At 36.3% G+C, this 19191-nt stretch overlaps 1 protein-coding gene across 1 annotated transcript in view; it reads right to left on the bottom strand.

The window, feature by feature from the left end:
• Positions 1 to 1125: 1125 nt before the first annotated feature.
• LOC100463589 (protein quaking) overlaps positions 1126 to 19191 on the bottom strand; it is a 111097-nt gene continuing 93031 nt past the window's right edge. Inside the window, exons 5-7 of the mRNA XM_034670797.1 lie at positions 4773 to 4860; positions 3085 to 3360; positions 1126 to 2364 (exon numbers count right to left, since the gene is read on the bottom strand). Coding sequence (XP_034526688.1) covers positions 2321 to 2364; positions 3085 to 3360; positions 4773 to 4860 — 408 coding nt within the window. The 3' untranslated portion in view covers positions 1126 to 2320. The remainder of the gene's footprint in view (positions 2365 to 3084; positions 3361 to 4772; positions 4861 to 19191) is intronic.

Here is a 19191-nt window from a genome sequence, read left to right as displayed (position 1 = left end):
ATCACAGTACATACTAATATAGGATTTAATAAGTTAAAATAGGGAGGGAAAAAAAAAGGAAAGGAAAGAAAGAGAAAAGAAAAAAAAATCCCAACCCTTATCTGTCAATTACGACAAATCAATTTAGAAAAAGAAAAGAAAAGAAATGGTGTGCAGGTAAGCAGTTATATTTTTCCATCAGGTGTGGTGTTGTGAACTTTATGGACACCCAGCACATTTCTTAGAAACAAGAGCTGCAGAACTACTAACCTCGGTCTGCGGTCACAATCCTTTGGTAAGGATGGACGCGCATATCGTGCCTTCGAACTTTAGTAGCCACCGCACCTAGTTAAATTGCAATCACCAAGACAAAGTTAGAAAACATTCACAAGGGAAAAGAAAACAAACATTAACAGCAGGTTTATCAAAATGGATTTCAAATGTTCATTTACTACAAAAGTTTCATTTTAAGAAATACGTTAAGGCACAGTAGTTTTAAAATTAACCATAGTACGTTGTGTATATATGTGTCTATTAATATTGCATTCATTTCAAACATCTTGGCCTTAACCTATTTTATCCATTCATTCACAATCCCAAGTTACAGTATTTCATGAACTCTATTAGATCCAAACATATTTAAGCTTTACTAGTCACATATTCACTGAAGTGCCTTTCTTGCAGCAGGAACACTTAAATAATGCCATGTTTAATACTGACAATTATTTGCTAACCTTAAGACCACTTCCAGAGTTTACCACTTAAAAAGGTTTAAAAGCAATTCTTAAAGCCTACAGATTGTGGTTTTAAACTTTGAGTCAATAAGTATGAACTGCAATGAATTAGGTGATTAGTAAAGCAAACAGTATAGTACACTTAGCAGTCAGTATACTACTATACACTCCTTTATAAATTACCGTTACTTTGTAAGATTACAGACTAAACCAAATTAATAACATACTTTTACTTTCTATCAGTGTGCAAAAAGTGCAAGTAAGTCACTGACTGCTAGGCTAAGCTTTCCCCCCCCCCCCCCCCCCCCGGAGGCTGCTGAGACTAAGCATTTGTTAAATTCAGATCTGATGAGGGTTCAGTTAAGACCGTTCTTGAATTCTTAGCCTTTCGTTGGGAAAGCCATACCTAAAGATAAAAGGAAGGGAATTAAAAATTAGTCATCAATGAAGATTTGATGCTAATACCAATCTCCTCACTACCACCAACACACATGTCTGCATCTGTTTTGAAGGGCACTGCTTATTTTAAAATAATATGATGGGAGACTTGATATATATCATGCATGTTATCTGTGTGCAAATTTATTATAACTTAGCAATTTGAGATAATTTTCTCAGTTCTCCAAGTGCTCAATGTCATGTTTTACTGCTTAGGTGGCAAAGCGAGAAATAAGATTGATAATGGATTTTGGTCATTTAGTACTCATTATTATTCATTTTATGAATGCCAATTAGGTATCTGTACATTTTGCTTTTGTCAGTCTATTATTATAAATAAAAATTTCCCAACACAACAAAAAACACATTGCTTAAAATGAGAAACTGCAGTGCCTCTTGCTGTTTCTAAGCAGTAAACTGGTCCATCACCCCTTTTTCATTTTAGATAAACTAATCTTAGACAAGTATAATTCCACGAGGCAAAATCAGCGAGATCTTGCATTGAGAGTGCTGGAACAGCAGCTGGTGGCTAAGAGTGCCAGCCCTGCAGGAAGCAACAAACTCCTCGAACAGACGCTGTGCGTGCAGCAGAGAGGAGCTCTGGGGAAAGGAGCAGGCATGGGGCCACAGGACAGAGCGTTAACAGAAAGGAAACGTAAACAGGTTACATGTTACATGTTATTTTAAAAATGCTTCAAGAAGTGTGCAACAGAAACAAGCCTCTCATAAACAATTCTATAGTATAATTCTAACCTGTGACACTTTATACAATGATTTAGAGATAAACGGAAACCATGTACAATAAACTATATTTGCTCATGAAACAAAAGGCACCTGAGTGCGTGCACACACACAGATAACATACAGAGCACTGCAGCTTTCTTTAATTGAACAAATAATTTTCAAGTTTAAATCTTAGTGTCCGGGTTCATTAAAGACTTTCAAATTTTTATAAATCAGTATTAATGCTGGAAAAAAAAAAAACCTTAAAAGATCAAAGTTCTAAGAGTCAACAGCATGCATGCAGCACCAAGGTCATATACAATTCAAGGAAAAAAAAGTATTCAAATTCTGTCTGGTAAAACAAAGGGGCAGCACGGAAACAGTTTGTCCCACATTGACTGGTCGTGTTATAACAGCTGCTGTATTCTAGTCCTTCATCCAGCAAGTCAATGGGCTGAAATATCAGGCATGACTGGCATTTCAATCCACTCTATAAAAAAAAGGCATCAGTAATGTCTTTTTCAAGCACACCACTTTTTGTTCATGTAAAACCAAGCGTTCATAGTCTGATCTTAATTTTTGCCTCAAAGGTGATTCTAAAACAGTGACTTGGTATTTACTCATCAATTCCATACTATACTAGTGAAATTAGGAGTTTTTCTTATGTCTGATATAAACTAGAACTTCGAAAGAGAAAAACTGAGGAAACCTGAAGAATCCAACTAATATACCTGGTCTCTTTCATATTTTAAGTGATCACAAATATTAGAAAACACACAGACAATAATAGCAGTTTTAAAAAAGATCTCAAAACATTTCTACACAGAAATTAAAAATTTTGTTGACAATTAAGTAACTCCCTAAGATGAAAGGACTCTTACTGTAGGCAGTGGAGCCAACGGAGGGGTTAGGCCAAACTCAGAATGACCTCAGTGATGTCAATGGTGAAAAGTATTTTCTGTTTAAAATGTTTATAACTAACTGATTTACCGAAAGTGAATTTGAGTTACCAAAGAGAATCTGAGCAAATTTAAGATGCAATTCTTTAAAAGGGGAGCCATTAAGAGAGGCTGAAATAAAACACTCTAGACTTCCATCTTCCTAATGGAAACTTGCCTTGCCTCTCTAAAACTAATACAATCATTTCAAAGTCTGAGGCACAGAAGTTATGAAGAAGAATACTGCCAGCCACATAGGAAGAACAACTTACCTAATACACCACTAGGTTCAATAGGATACTCAAGGATTGATGTAGCTGGTGCCAACGTGTAGGGGTACTCATAAGGTGTGTAGATCAAACCAGCTTCGGGCCCCGGAGGAACTATTGCAGCAGTCGGGTGAGGAGTTCCGTTTGGCATGACAGCGGTCTGTATTTGTCTGATCAAAGGCATTATGGTAGGGCCAGCTGGCGTAGGAGTACGCAGGGCAGCTGGTGGGAGAACAGGCGCAGGCCCAGTGATAATCCTTGGAGCAGCCTGGGCTGTTGCTGCAAGAGAAAAGGCAAGGGCTGCTACAGTAAGCAAAGAAATGTAGGAGGAAGTGTAGAGACAGCAGTATAAAATATGGAAAATGAGAGGGAAGTAGGAAAAAGAAAGGAAAAGCAGGAAAGAAGAAAAATAAAAGGAAATCATTAGTACATGCGCTGATCACACAAAATGCCAAAGCACACCGATCAAATGCAAACAGCTTCCCCTTTCCCAGTGTGATTATGAATAAATGTGCAAAAATTAACAAGCCTCTGTAAAGACAAAACAAAAAAAACCCAAAAAAAATAAAAAACAAAAAAACAAAAAAGAGTAAGACCATTAAAATAGGTTATATTTAGTTCATATATTTGATATATCTCTGTTTTTACGATCTCATGAGACTACAGGTACATGCAGAAGCACACGAAAACACTCGCATTAAAAGATGTTAAAAATTTTTTTGGAATTGGAGTCCACAGAAATACAGTTTTGGTTTATTTCTTAAGAATAGCTTAAGTTTCAAAGTAAAAGAAGAATAATTTTTACTGTATTAAGTCAACCCACTACTAGTTTTATATAAATTTCCTGCATCTGTAATAAACTTCATAGAAAAAAAATGTAAAAAATGTCCTATTCCTGAATATAAGACTATTAATAATCTATTCATTTTCATGAATAAATTAAAGCCAACCGTTCTGTAAAGCAACCACTTCTGAACCCACTAAACTGCCTATACTTTGGAAAGTTGGCCAGGACTTTACACTTCTCCTTTAAAAAAAAAAAAAAGAAAAGAAAAGAAAAGCTAGTAATTTAAATAGATTATGTTCTTTAAAAAACTTGTGAACCTTCAATTGCCTTAAAATATAAAAAAGCAATCCTCTTCAAGTTTATGAAAGCATCCACAGATACATCTTAAGGAAAAATGGGATTAAAAATAGTATCACCTACTGCTCTCTGTGAACTCATTCACATACGAAATCAACAGAGAAAAATACTGGAGGGGAACATTAGCAAGCAAGGTGAAAGGACAGAATTTGACAGAAGGGTCACTGCTTTCAGATGCATTCCAAATTAGCTTTTTAAAAAACAAGTTTAAAAAAAATTTTGTCTTTTGCATAAATATAACAAAATAAGCTAGAAGCCTTAAATCTGTAGTTAACAGAATAGAAAATTTCCTGAAACTCATATTTAGAAGTTGAAATTTCACCAAAACAATAAAATTTGTAAACCCAAAACTTAGACATGCTGCCATAAAATAAAGGAGAATGTCCCCAATTCATGAAAGCAGTAAAAATGGGACTGTTAGCCCCGTATCAAGCGACGATTATTTTGACTCCTCACTTTGTATGACTGTTGCACTGCCAAAAGGAGAAAGGTTTGAGGACTAAACAGCTGATATGGCTGTAACCATAGACCTCAGTCTCATCCTTACGTGATTTAATGTTGGCATCTCTGTAGGTGCCATTCAGAATTGCAAGCTCCATCAGCTGCATCTTCTTCAGGCTGTCTTCTCCCTCTGCCTACACATGGAAAAAACACAAGCAGTTAGCACTTAAGATGGTCCACGTACACCATAGCCTTATCTACTCACAAGCCTTAGAATAGGGAATATGTGACTATAGCCACCTGCTTCAATCAGGGAACAAACAAAAACAAAAACAAAACACCAGGGAACCAAAAGGTGCTGACATACTGACACACAGGATGCTCTCAACTGCCACTAGTCACATTTCTGTGTGGAAATTTTTTATGTAAACTATACTGATTTATTAAAGTTCCCCCAAAAGCTTTGCAAAATGGAATAAATAAAAATGTTAGCTAAGATTAAATACAGTGTATTTATTCACTTCAGCATCATTTTGTAGCAGATTCAAGAACTCGATGTGCTCATTAAAGGGGAAAAAAAACCCCAACAATCCACAAAAAGCCAAGCAACCCCCCCGCCAAACTGGGATTTTAAACATACAACATATGATGGTGGTATTCACGTATGAGAATTTTGTTTAATTTTTTCCAAAAGGGAAAATTTAATAAAATCACAATCATATGAATTTCTAAAATTTGAATATATATTCTGCTCTCTTATGCCAACATCCCTCTCTCCCCTCAATTAGTAAATATTATCATCATTCTAAAGCAAAACTGTCTTCAGCGCCACCATATGATGCAGTGCCCAACCCATGAGACATTTAAAAGTAAAAGCTCTTAACAACTATATGACAGTGACAGGCTTAAAAAACCAGGATTGTCTCTGACCATCAAAATGTCTGGCCATCCCATTTACCTTGGACTTGCCCCATTTCCGTTGACTGTTGTCACCTTTGTTCTAGTCATTTTTGGTGTATTACCAAAACTACCACAATATTATGTTAATGGTATCTGTTCTCCAATCAATCTATACAATGGTAAGATTAACTGCACAAAACACAACTTTTCTTAATGTTCCTTAACATTTTCATGTCTTAAAACCCTTCATAGTTTCTTGCTATCTAAAACTATAAACAATTTAAGCTATCTGTGGATCTGGGACCAAATTATCTTCTCAAGTTAAAGCAATTATTCTTGTACTACTTTTTACACATATACTATAAATCAAATCACTCCCTGTTAGGCATCTCTGCGCATATTCCTATTTCCCCTATCTTGAATGCTCCTCAGCACTCCACTCTACCCTCATTTTAAATCCTAATCTCTGCAAACCCAACCCAAATGCTACCTTCTCAAAGAGCCATCGTACATTATACTGTTTCTACCCCAATTTATAGTTTCATGTATGTCACCACTACCAAAGTGAGTTCCTTGAGAATAGAGCCTACTTCTTATTTATCATTGCCCATATTCCCATTTACCCTGTCCCAAAAGTTATTTTTGCTAGGACTTCTAAATGACTGGTATGAAAAAATCTTTATTTCCAAATCTCAAGTATCTAAATCCTATAGGGTAACATTAGCTACGGCAAAAGAGCAGTAGATGAAGGTCCATTTACCAAGGTTCATTCCTGAAGACAGTAGAAGATGGTGGAACTATATACAACTCACATATTTTATGCATTATCTAATCCTCAGTACCTAATATTTAAAAACAAAGTAACCAATGGCACTTTTCTCTGACCTGATTCAGAAAGGAGCAGGACCAGATGACAAGCTTCTCTGTCCTTCCTTTCTACTGCAACTGTTAATGACATACAAAACTCTGTCTTTGGCACTATAGCAAAAAGGATACTATAATTTATAGTAAACAGAACTGCTAAACTGGCTTTTAATAAATCACAAAGAATTAAAAAGATGAGTGAAACCATCATAAAGACAAAGTTTAAGGTGTCACTGCCAACTTTTCAAAAACCTACTTTGTAGGAGAAAACAGAGAAGATACTTGAATGCTTGTGGAATTACTACTCTTTGACCCCTATGGACTTGTACAAAGATGACTGAGAAAAAAGTGAATACGATTTCTTTGAAAGCTGTAGCAATTACTTGTTAATGTTAAAAATAAGCAAGCATCAGCAACAAAAGGGACAAATTAGCAATCCATTATCTAACCAAATTCCTTAAACTTGTTCCCTGAAAACTAGTGACATTAAAAACTCATCAAGTCATTTCAAATTTAAATCTATATATAATAATAAAATACCAGAAGTATTTAATTATACTCTACATAAAAAAAAAAGCAATAGGTATACCGTTAGTCACTTTCAACAGGGAAACAATGGTACATGTTTGAAAACGTCATCAAGTAAGAGAAATAAAGATGTTAAAAGTGATGTGACATAATGCCTCATCAGAGAGTGCTGGAGCACATGTTTTCACCCAACTGTTTTTTTTTTGGATAACAATATAACCACACTCGTTAGCTGGTGATGCAGTGTTAAAACATAGGAGAAAGCCAGGGGCGCCTGGGTGGCTCAGTCATTAAGCGGCTGCCTTTGGCTCAGAGTGTGATCCCGGGCATTCTGGGATGGAGCCCCCCATCAGGCTCCTCCGCTGGGAGCCTGCTTCTTCCTCTCCCACTCCCTCTGCTGTGTTCCCTCTCTCACTGGCTGTCTCTCTCTGTCAAATAAATAAATAAAATCATTAAAAAAAAAAATAGGAGAAAGCCAAAGAGAAAGATGATGGAAGAAATACATGTGTGCACATCAGGGTTCGTGCTTGTATGTGTGTGCCTTTTACAGGGTGCAGGATACTGAAAAACACATGTAGTGTCATGAGCAGAGACCCCTCCCTACCCCACCCAAGAGGAGAATAAAACCCAGAGCAGCACAGTCTTCACTAGGAAGCAGCAATGGATTTTGCCACAATGACCTCGCCGGAGGCCACTACGATTCACAAGTTACGAACTACAGTATGCACACTGATTACATCACATTATGACAGGCTACACTAACACCTCCTAGCAGAGCACAGAACTTAGCTGGCGAAGCTGGAATTTAAACCTGGTGGTCTCACTCCAGAATAAGCTTCAGTCTGTCATCTTCATCACTTACCACCTCACCCGCCATTCTGCACTCACAAAGCATGATGCTGTGTCTCAAGAGTTTACGGAGTTCATTACAGAATTACTCTAACACAGAAGTGGTTATTTAAACCTTCTTGTCCTGGTTTTGTCAATGAAACTTGACATCATAACTCGCCTGAATGCTGCTGAAGGTGTATGCCATCTCTCTTTCAAACACAACTTCAGGTAAGAAAATGTGCTGATTTCCTAGGTAATCTCTACTAAGCTTTTCTATAGTCCAGAGGCTCTAGAGCTTCCACCAGCCAGGCTTCATGTCAGGAGTTTATTTGGTGTTTCCTTCTCTCTCAAAGATAAAAGCTGACCAAATATGGCATCCTGAAATCATGTATCTCAACTCTAGACATTTCAAAAGGCATTTTTGTAGAACTTGCACAGGAACAAACACCTCTATAAAGATGGGACGCACAAAAGAAGCTGTTCTTAACCAAACCTCAGATCATAAAAGGTATTTTAAAATGCTGAATCAAAGTGGTCATCTATAACTTTATAAATTCTCATTTCTCAAGTATTTGCTCTATATTTTAAAATCCTAGATATAATTTATATGCAGTGAAATGCAGAGATCTTAGGTGCAACATTCAGTCAGTTTTCATGAATGCATATCAAGTCACAGGATGGTTCAATCAACTCAGAAAGTTCCACTGTGCCTCTTCTCACAAAAGATCCTCCCCGCCCTCTGCTACCGGACACCCCCAGTCTGGTTTTTATCACCAGTTTAGTTTTTCCTATTCTAGAATTTCGTATAATGGAACCACAGAGTATATACTTTGTGTGCCCAGCTTCTTCCTCTCAGCATTATTTATGAAACTCTTCCATACTGTTGCACGTGTCAGTAGTACACTTGTTTTGACAAGCTGAGGAGTATTTCATTTCTTTATCCATTCTTCTGCTACGGACATTGGGATATTTTTGGATATTGTGCATAAAGCCACTGTGAAAATTCTCAAAGTATTTTTGTGAATATAGTTTTTTTCCCCATTTCTTGAATACACACCTAGAGGTGGAATTGCTAGGTCACAGGATAAATGAATATTTCTCTCATATTTTGTATGAAAAACACTATGTAAAGGTTACTGAACATTATGAATAACATACCTTTGAAACATAAAAGTTTAAAAAATATAACAAACATCTGCTAACTTCTCTACAGGTCCACTGCCCCCTATCTAAAACCTGGGGCATCAGAAGTATTCTGAGAATTTTTCAGATCTGTATAAAGATATTATACCAAGGATTACATAACATCCCCGATGGGTCTGGAGGAATACTCCAAAAATCCAATCTGTGACGAACATAAAAATACACTGAGTAGGATAAAGACAAATTATTTTTCTTTTCTTTTCTGAACTTTTTGGGGGTTTACAATTATGGAAGACAGATTATAGATCTGTATAAATAATCTACACATATACTATAATAATTTACAGCTATATTATCAGCAATATTTAACAGCTATGTTGAAGTGACAGAAATAGGTCATGGTTAATACCAGATTGGGAGTGCAAAGGTCTTAGCATTTTAAAGTAGAACAATTTATACATTGCTATACCTTATTAAAGCTAGATATCAGATTTTCATCATCTAAACATTAACGCTTTATAACACATCTATGGTGCTGGTTCTGTGTTATCCCTGAGGCTTAGGTTAGGCAGCTTATCCAGTGTCGCATATGGTCATACTGCAAAACTGGCTTCCAACCCACCGTAGCTGATCTAAACTACTTATCATACCTTCTCCTTTATGTAGTGCCTGTAAGTGGAATTACCTTTTGGATTCATCAAAGACCTCATGTAAGAAATGAAGAAAATCATATTTATTTGGCAGCTTTAAATTTATAAAGTACACATTAAAAAAAAACTACTACTAATTACAAAAGAGAACTGAAGCAAATGTATATTTCCAAATCATCAAAATGTAATTAGTAAAATAATTTGCCTATAAGAAAAGCTAAACTCTCCAGCTTAGCAATCAAGGCACTGAACAATTTCTATAAGCAGCCATATTTGCAAATATTTTGCAAAATCATCTGCCCACTGCTCCCTAGAAGCCCACTTGTGTTTTTCTGCCCTCAAGTTAGACAAGATCCTATCCAGAAGCATCCTCTGCATACTTCTTTTGATAGCCCAGATGACTGTTCCCTCCAGAGTCTTTCCTAACCACACCCTCACATAATGGTATCATTTTCCTAAATCTATGTTGCTCCTTTTGGGAGACTCAAACGTAAAAAGCCATGTACTATCTCATTTTTTCTATTTTATCATATGGTTTTTAGGAAATTTCTCATGTGACTTGTATCCATAAATTAACGAATAACCAATTAAACCGGTCTTCTCATAGCTTCTAACGCCTTGTAAAGGTGAACTTGTTTACTGACATTAAAAAAATTTATTCTTTTCTATAAATATAAAATGAGTAGTGGGATGCCTAGGTGGTTCAGTTGGTTAAGCATCTGCCTTCGGCTCAGGTGACAATCCCCAGGTCCTGGGATGGAGCCCCACATTGAGCTCCCTGTTCAGTGGGGAGTCTGCTTCTCCCTCTTCCGCTGCCCCTTCCCCCTCTCCTTGTGCGCGCGCTCTCTCTCTCAAATAAAATCTCCAAAAAAAAAAAAAAAAAAGAAATAAAATGAGTAGAAAAGGTTTTCCAAACATAAAAGAAAAAGTACATGACTAATTCACTTAGCTGAACAAGAAATTAGTAGAGACAGAGAAAACGGGACAATGACCAAGGTTTATAAAAAATTTTAATACCAATCATCACTTGTATCTGGTCTGCCAGCTAAAGAAAAGTTTTACAAGGAACATAACTGACTTAAATTTAAATAGAGGATTTTATACAGGACACAAACAGAACAGAATCCGTCTTTAAAGGCACATTCCGTTACCCTGTGAATGGACTGTTTGGAGCTTGAGTATGATTTTAGAGACCAGTCAGGAGCTTGACTTCAGTCCCAGTGACAGAAGATGTACTGGGCTGGGGTGGAAGTAGTAGCAGATGGTTCTGATAACTCGAAAGGTTCTGATAGCTGGTTGGATGTTAACATATGAGGGAAAGGAGACATGAAAGAATAATGTTCAGGTTTTTGTATTAAGCAATCAAGTAAATGGTGGCTCCATTTAATGAGAAGGGAAAGACTGAGGGAAATGGAATCAAGAGTTCTGTTTGAAATATTAAGTTTGAAAATGCTAATGCCTTGGCTATTTAAACAGCCAAGTGGAGATGTTAGGTACAGAGCTGAATATAAATCTGGAATCTATTTACTCTAACTTATCCTGTGATGCTAATAGAAAGATTAACCTTCCGCACTATTTTAGAGTATTTTTCTCCAAGAAGATGTAGCAATTATTAAGTTCCAAACTGACCTGCTCTATGCTTCAATACTGGGTTTAGGACTCTGTATAGTACCATTTCTTCTTTGCTGGTTTGTTAGGTTCTCACAACTGAGAGGCACAGTGGAGGGCATTAAAGCAAGACTGAAGAGCCAGAGGAGGGGAGAAGGGATGCTCCTTCCTAGGCCAGTTGTTCTCCGGCTCCATGCTTCCTTCCCAGCACTTCTCAAACCAGCTTTCTTGTGTCTCACCCATGAGGAATAGCACCAGCCAACCAGTTCATCTACTCCTCTGAGCTACCATGTTTCCATTACCAGCCAGGAGGCACCACTTTGAGGTCTCAGTTACATCTGCACAGAACTTTCTCAAAGTGCTTAAGATCTAACAACAGTACCAATCTCTCTCTTTTCTCTCCCAGCCCTGGAGTAATAGCTGCTGCCTATACTTTCTAAATCTGTACCACACCCTGCTGCTCCTCTTGCAGTTTTCAACACCTGTTTAACCAATTACTTCACTGATTCTCTCCACTGAAAATCCTAGTGCGGCTTTTGTTTTCCTGATATAGAAATGGCTCCCCATTACTACTTCATAGGGTCTGAATTCCCCAGACTGGCATTTAGCCACACCAACTTCTTTTATGTCACCAACCTGTCATTTTGTGTCAAAAATTTATGTGGACACTATGATGATCTCAAGCCAACTCCGTGCTGAACACAAGGCAGGGATTGATCTCACGACCCTGAGATCATGACCCGAGCCAAAACCAAGAGTCAGATGCTCTACCAACTGGGCTACCACCCAGGTGCCCCTAATAAATACTTTTTTTTTTTAAACTTTAGGGTAATATGTCCTTTTCTTAAGGTATAAACAGATCTATTAAAAGTAGTAAAGATCTCAGAAATACTTCTTCCTATGTGAAACACAGTATGACACAATCTGAAATTTTATTCTTTGTGGTAAGCTTAACAGGAATGACAAACTTTTGAAAGATTTATATGATCCACACCTTGGGCTATATATACTACACTAGTATCAGTCAAGCCACAAGATTATTTTTAGAAAAAAAAAAGTCCTCTGAAATAGATTACTTTAGGTGGACATTATCAGACTATATGGCTGGGACAATAAAAAGAAGGACATATAATTACAAATTGTGAGCTGAGGAGAGCCTGATTGTACAGAAGAAGATAAAGAACAGATACCTAAAAATGATGATGACCTAAAAATGGGTTAGTTGTGGGAGGTATAGGGAAAAGAAGGCAAAAAGTTTGAAAAGTATACATGCAGTGGTAGTGGTGGTAGAGAGGTGAGTAGACACTTGTAGGATGTATAACAAATGCCTGACAACAAGTTCAGAAAATAGTAACATATTAAATTCATATGGATTCAGATTAAGCAATGAGTCTACAGGAAGGAAAAGGAATTTATTTTTTTTCTAACAAAATACCGATTACATACCAAAGACCAATCATTCGTCTAGGTATATAAAGAATTAAATGTGGCCCTTGTATTCAAGACTGATAGTTTAGTTTGCACAGAGACAGAAAAGTAAAGCAAGTTCAATAAAGTGGAGTAGCTGCTATGAAGCAGTTTACACAGGATATTGAAGACCAAGTAAAAAACTGTAGGAGGGTCATGGACCACCTGAAGGACTTGGATAACTGCAACTCTGTCTAAAAAGCATCCAGAGTACATAGGTAAAATGTTACCTACACTGTCAGTGGGTTAATAGAAAACTAAGCTCACCCACAAACATCTGTGATAAAACTGTTCATTATGGTCTTGAAAGACTTCCAGGTAATGCTACTGTATAATGACAACCTACTACAGGGATTCTATAAAGTAACCTATCTGCACTAGAAAATATTGATGAGATTTCTGAGCCATCAAGCACAGCATAATGACCTCTAAGACGAGAGTAGAGGCAGAAAACTGTCTGGTCCTCAGAGCAATGCGAGGTCACTACCGCTAGTTTCACTTACAAGCAAACTATTTTTGGATGTAGTCATTACGTTGACACTGAGGCCATTAATTTTGATTGCTTCGCACCTTAATTTTTCTTTCTTGTTCTGTTCTGTAAGATATCTAAAGGCACACCTTCATTGTAAATAGCTGACTAAAACTTTGAACCTCACATTAAGGCCAAGGGAGAACAGAGCAGGGAAGAAAAAAAGGCAGGTAATTTCTTTAAATATCATCTGGTAGCATTTGACCTCTATGATGTATAACAACTGCAATGAAGACAAATTAAGTTTTTGTGCTATAATTTTTGTTCTGAGATTGAGACTCTTATCATCTTTACTTGGTCAGAGAAAAAAATAATTAAACCAATTAAATATTTCATTTTTTTAAAGGTCATTTGTTTCAGGGATTCAAACAAAAGTGTATATTTCAAGTGTTTATAATTTTTAAAGAATTTAATTGCTCTTATCTGATTTAACCCTCTCAACAACTCTGGAAGGTCTATAAACACAGTTATCTCTCCCATTGGTTGCACTTCAGGGTAAAATATAACAAAAGACAGGAATTTGGGCCATTATATGTTAATAAAGCCTTGAATACTTCTTTTGCTTAGCTATCCCACAGCTAGGAAGTCAAGTAAGGGTTAGTCTAACCTGAAGAACAAAACAATAATAATCATTGTAATTATTATTATAATATAAAATAATATTATATATAATAATATACAATTATAATTGTTTAATAATAAACAAAACATGGAATGCAAACAACACATTCCTTTAGGGATGAAGAATATTGTACTTCTGAAATAAATCACAAATACTCTGTCATTTCTTAAGTGGGTAACTATATTAGCAACCTAAAAACCTCATTTTAAAGTAGGCATAAAATAAATCAGGGAGTGTTAAGTATAGGAGTTGAATATTAGGAACAGGAGTCAATTCTAGAACTAAAACCTTAGAAATTTTTTCCTCTATTGCAGGAGTAATTTCTGAGCAAAACAGCTGTTATTCTAGAGTACGCCGGACATTATTTTAGAGGAAGGCAATATAAGAATTCCTCTCAAGTCCTCTACTTAAGAACTTTGAACTTTATTAACTTTCACAGTTAATAAAACCACTCTCCTTAAGCAAGCTGATTATGCACGGACATTCGGTTTTTGGGTATTCCTGTAATTTTTGTGGCTGCCATGTCCACCTTGTATTTTGAAGTTTTTCATAAATATTAAAAATCACACTATATCCAGTAAGTATGACCATAATTAGCCCATAAACTAGTAATATACAATTATCAAGAGAAACAAAAATTGAAAAGTGGTGAGAAAATGTTAAATGGTGGAAAGCACTTTAAAAACCAAGGGTTTAAAAACCAAGATGGAACTTACTATAAGTCACAAATGATAGTTGTGTGGTGTGACCTCAAGGCTTGGGTGAATTGTTTACACTGCACATAACGTGAATAGGAACACTGGGAAGGGGCCAGGTATATTCAGGCTGCCAAAGATTTCCCTATGAAACCTGAATTCCATTAAGTAAGGGAGTCAACTACCTCAACAGATTTCTTTACGTTTATACCAAACTAATCTATTTTGAAGAAGGTACCAATGATATACCACCAAGGGGGTTGAAAACACTGACAAAGTCTTAAGCTACCAACGGCAGGACCATAAATATTTAGTAGGAGGTATCCAGGGGCTGAAAGCAGAAAATGCTGTTAAATGATCTGGACTCACAAATAGACTTAGGTATTTTCTTTCCAAATCTAGGTGCTTCCATATTACTTTAAAATTGTATTTTAAAGATTAGTTGAGAGCAAGAGAGACAGTGAGAACAGGTACGTGTATGTGCATGGGAGTGGGGGGGGGCAGAGGGAGAGAATCTCAAGCAGACTCCCTGCTGAGCGACGAGCTGAAGGTGAGGCTGGGTCTCATAAAACATGAGATCAGGACCTGAGATGAAATCACCAGTTGGAAGCTTAACAGACTGAGCCACCCAGGCATCCCTAAAATTGTATTTTAAAATTTACATATAAGCTACTACTTGAGGGAAACGTAATGGCTTTATTCACACCTAGATTTTATTACAAATTGGATTTATCCTTTATAGTTGATATGCAATTTTTTTTATCTTACTATTTTTGTGAAATATTCTATGAAAAGTTTTTACATTATAGTCCTTAAACCTCTAAAAAATGATGATATCTCTAGGATAGGTTTTAATTAACAAAGGCTGTCCTCCTGGAAACTAGCAGCAGGGAAGATGGAGCTGGATATAGATAATTAAGCAATTAAAACAAACTGATAAGAACAAACATCAAGGATTTCAAACTAAGTTTGGGCTAGTAATGAACAGAGCAGGGAAGGCTCTGGGACAGTCATATGTTAAAGTAATATACAATGTTAGACTCACAGATGAGTAAGAGTTAAAGAGGGCAGAAAGTGACGGTGGTTCCAAGGAAGAGAAAGAACATGTTTAAAAATCTAAAATCAAGAGTATGAGGTGAATTATAAGGTAGATAAGGTGGTAACAGTTTGCAAGCCATGCTTAGAAGCAAGGACATACTCTGTGGAGTAATTAGAACTCACTAGAGTGTCTTAACCTAAGGAGAATCATGACTTAACTTCTATTTTTAGAAGCACTACTTTAGCTCCAATGTGGAGAATATTTGGAAAGCTAAGACTAAGACAGACAAAGATCATACAGATTAAGCAGAGATTATATGTTCCTAATCCAGGCAACACATAATGATATTCTGAATTGAGGTAATTCCAGTGGAGATGGAGAAGTGTGAGACAAAGGGCAGAACCAATTGTGTGTGTGTGTGTGTGTGTGTGTGTGTGTGTGTGTGTGTTGGTACGATATTCTAAATATTTATGATATTTCAAGTTTAAACCATAGTTTAATAGTTCCTCACTGCTTTACATTAATTTTTTGCTTTTATAAAGATATTGTTACAAATTTCTTCCTGATTGGGGATTACCTCTTTGGAATAAACTAAGAAGAACTGCATTTATTCATTTACTCTACCACTTCATTCCAGAGGATGCATACCCTGTTAAACTGTGTCCTGCAAGGGCTTTTGCAATGTACACGGTTATGAAGGTTATGGGTATTCATTTTATGGCCTTTTCAATAACCTGTTTTTATAAGAGAGAGAGAGAGAGAGAGAGAGAGAGAGAGAGAGAGAGAGAGAAAGAAAGAAAGAAAGAAAGAAAGAAAGAAAGAAAGAAAGAAAGAAAGAAAGAGAAAGGAAGGAAGGAAGGAAGGAAGGAAGACAAAACAAAATAATTGCTAACTGAATGGGAACAATGCCACTGAGTTCCTTAAATGGAACCTCAAATTGGGCTTTTTCTCAGGCATTTTAAAGAAAGAGCTGTGATTTCCCCACTTTTATTTCCCCATGAAAACAGACTAACTGCCAGAGATTGTATTAATATATACTAGAGTTCACTAAAAGGCTATGTGCATAGTAAACTTGATGATCTCTCTCTGTGCCTGGTGGGTCTCACCTGACGAGCTAGACCAGCAACCACAAAGATTACAGATTACAAGTTATTGCTTGTATTTTGACTCAGTTTTAGTAATTCTTACTGCTATGTATGTTTTATATATATATATATATATATATATATCTGTATGTGTAAAAAATATGTATGTATACATATATATGTATAGTATATAGTTTTTTAAAAGTTACTTAATACTTTCACAGTTTAATTCTTTTTATCACAGAAAATATCCAACATATATAAAATCAGCATATTCTTAAATGTGTTGCACTCCAGTGACAGATTTTATACTGAAAATACTTCAAATTTATAAAAATCAGTAGCTAAAATGGGGTTTGGTAACAGAAGTATACTTTAGAAACTGCTGTAATGCACTTCTTTAATTTAGGAACACCTTCAAAATATTAAGTTGAGTGGTTCAAAGACATTTTAATTGGCTTATAACTATCATCATCATGAAACCTAACACTCATTACTTGGTTTTTAAACTACAGCAGAGATAGTACTTTGCTTTGGCAAGTCCTAGTGCTTCAGTCCCGTATGATGATTATGAGTGGTGGCATAATTCTTACTGCCAGCATCAACATACAGACAAACACTGGTAGTTTTCTAACAGATAAGTTTTCATGATAAGAAATGGAATTAGAAAGCAATAAATTAGAGAACAATATACATGCTGGCTAGCCACTATTAGCTGAAATGTGATTGATGTTCCACAGGTAAGCAGCTTTTTGTTGGGATGGTTGATACTTTAAATTTAAATATTTGGTATGAAGAATTAAGAAACAATTTGCTGGTGGTATAAAGAAAGGCAGTGTCTCTGATTCCAGAGCTAGAAGTAATTCAACTTTGGATCTACCTGTTATAATTTGGTTTTATATCACTGAATTTATACCTTTTTCAAAAATCTCTGCCTACTGAAATTCCTATAGGAAAAAATAACTTTATTACTGTGAGCTTGAAACTCCTGACTTCCCAGGAAAAACTTTATAAATCAAAAGATTTTTACGGCCAATGTTTTGATTGCATATTATAAGAACACACTTCTTCATTTGTTGAGGAACAGACTGGATACTTTAATTTCATAACAACAACAAAAAAACTATACTAGTATATTCCCAGTATATATATAAAAAACACTACTAAATATTTGTTCAATGAATATAAACAGATGCTTAAAACACCTGTTAAAATGGTAATGTTAAATTAGAACTTTTTTTAAAGAAGTTATGAAATAAAGCAAAACACTACTACTATTGCATGTTAATATACAGTCACGTAAAAAACTTGACAAATACTGTGTAGTATTTTTAGAGAATACATTTCCTATTTGCTAGTGTTTCACTGGCAATTTTAAATTATTCAAAGTGGTAGAAAACTAAGAGAAATCTTTCTGTGGCTTCTCCTGGGCCTTTTCCCATCTTAGTTTCTACTGCTAAACAAATAAACAAGGAGTGTTCTGGGAATTGAATATGGGGGAGGGTAAAGGAGAAATAACATGAAACAAATCTGGAAAGGCAGGTATGCACCAGATGAAGATGGGCTACAAATGCTGTGCTAACTAGTTTGCATTTTTACCAGGCAGTGACAGAAAGCCACAAAAATGTGAAACAGGGAACATGATGATACTTCAAATATACATTAAAAAGATAACCCTGGGGGCGCCTGGGTGGCTCAGTCAGTTAAAGGTCTGCCTTTGGCTCTGGTGATGATCTTGGGGTCCTGGGATTGAGCCCTGCATCAGGCTCTCTGCTCAGTGGGAAGCCTGCTTCTCCCTCTCCCTCTGCCTGCTGCTCCCCCTGCCTGTGCTCTTTCTCTATGTCAAATAAATAAATAAAATCTTAAAAAAAAAAAAAAAGATAACTCTGGCTGCAACTAGGAGGGAGCACCAATTGACCTAGTGCTATAGTGAAAACAGAAAAGAGAGTCAGGTGCTATTAAGAGGCAGAACCAGAACTTGATAAAGTGTATGGGAAGGAGTAGGAGCAGAGGGGAAACAGAAGGTGGAATTAAAGATATATGACAATGGATGGATGTAGGCAATGGATGTCATTCACAAAGAGAAAACAACGGAGGAACTGCTCTATGAGGAGGGCAGGGAGGGATGTGATGTTAGTTTGGGAAATGTTATGTTTGAGATGCCTATACATCATCCCAAGGAGCTGCTGAATGGATTAGGGAGCTGTGGGGCTGAAGATGCAAAGCATTCTGAAGAATGATCACCATGGCAGTGGTCCCTGGAGACAGATTATGGGTGAGACTGCCCAAGGAGAACAAAATGGAGTGCAAGAAGATCACTCTGGAAAGTATCTATCTCTAGTGACAGCGTCACATTTCTGAAGAGCAAGCATCAAGTGACCAAATAACTGAGAAACTCATTAATTTTGCCCTACTCTCATTTTTATATTACTAAATCTTTATCTCCATAGGTACCAAAGTCTTGGTTTCTAGTCTGGTAAATAGCAGTCTCTCAATAGAAGTTTGTGAAGTGAATTGCTTTTGACAGTCATTAAATGAGTATTTTAATCTCTACAAGCATGTCA

The sequence above is a fragment of the Ailuropoda melanoleuca genome, chromosome 10 (genome assembly GCF_002007445.2).
Source record: "Ailuropoda melanoleuca isolate Jingjing chromosome 10, ASM200744v2, whole genome shotgun sequence".
Taxonomy (NCBI): domain Eukaryota; kingdom Metazoa; phylum Chordata; class Mammalia; order Carnivora; family Ursidae; genus Ailuropoda; species Ailuropoda melanoleuca.
The sequence above is the reverse complement of the archived record's forward strand: the minus strand, read 5'-3'. Positions and strand labels throughout refer to the sequence as shown.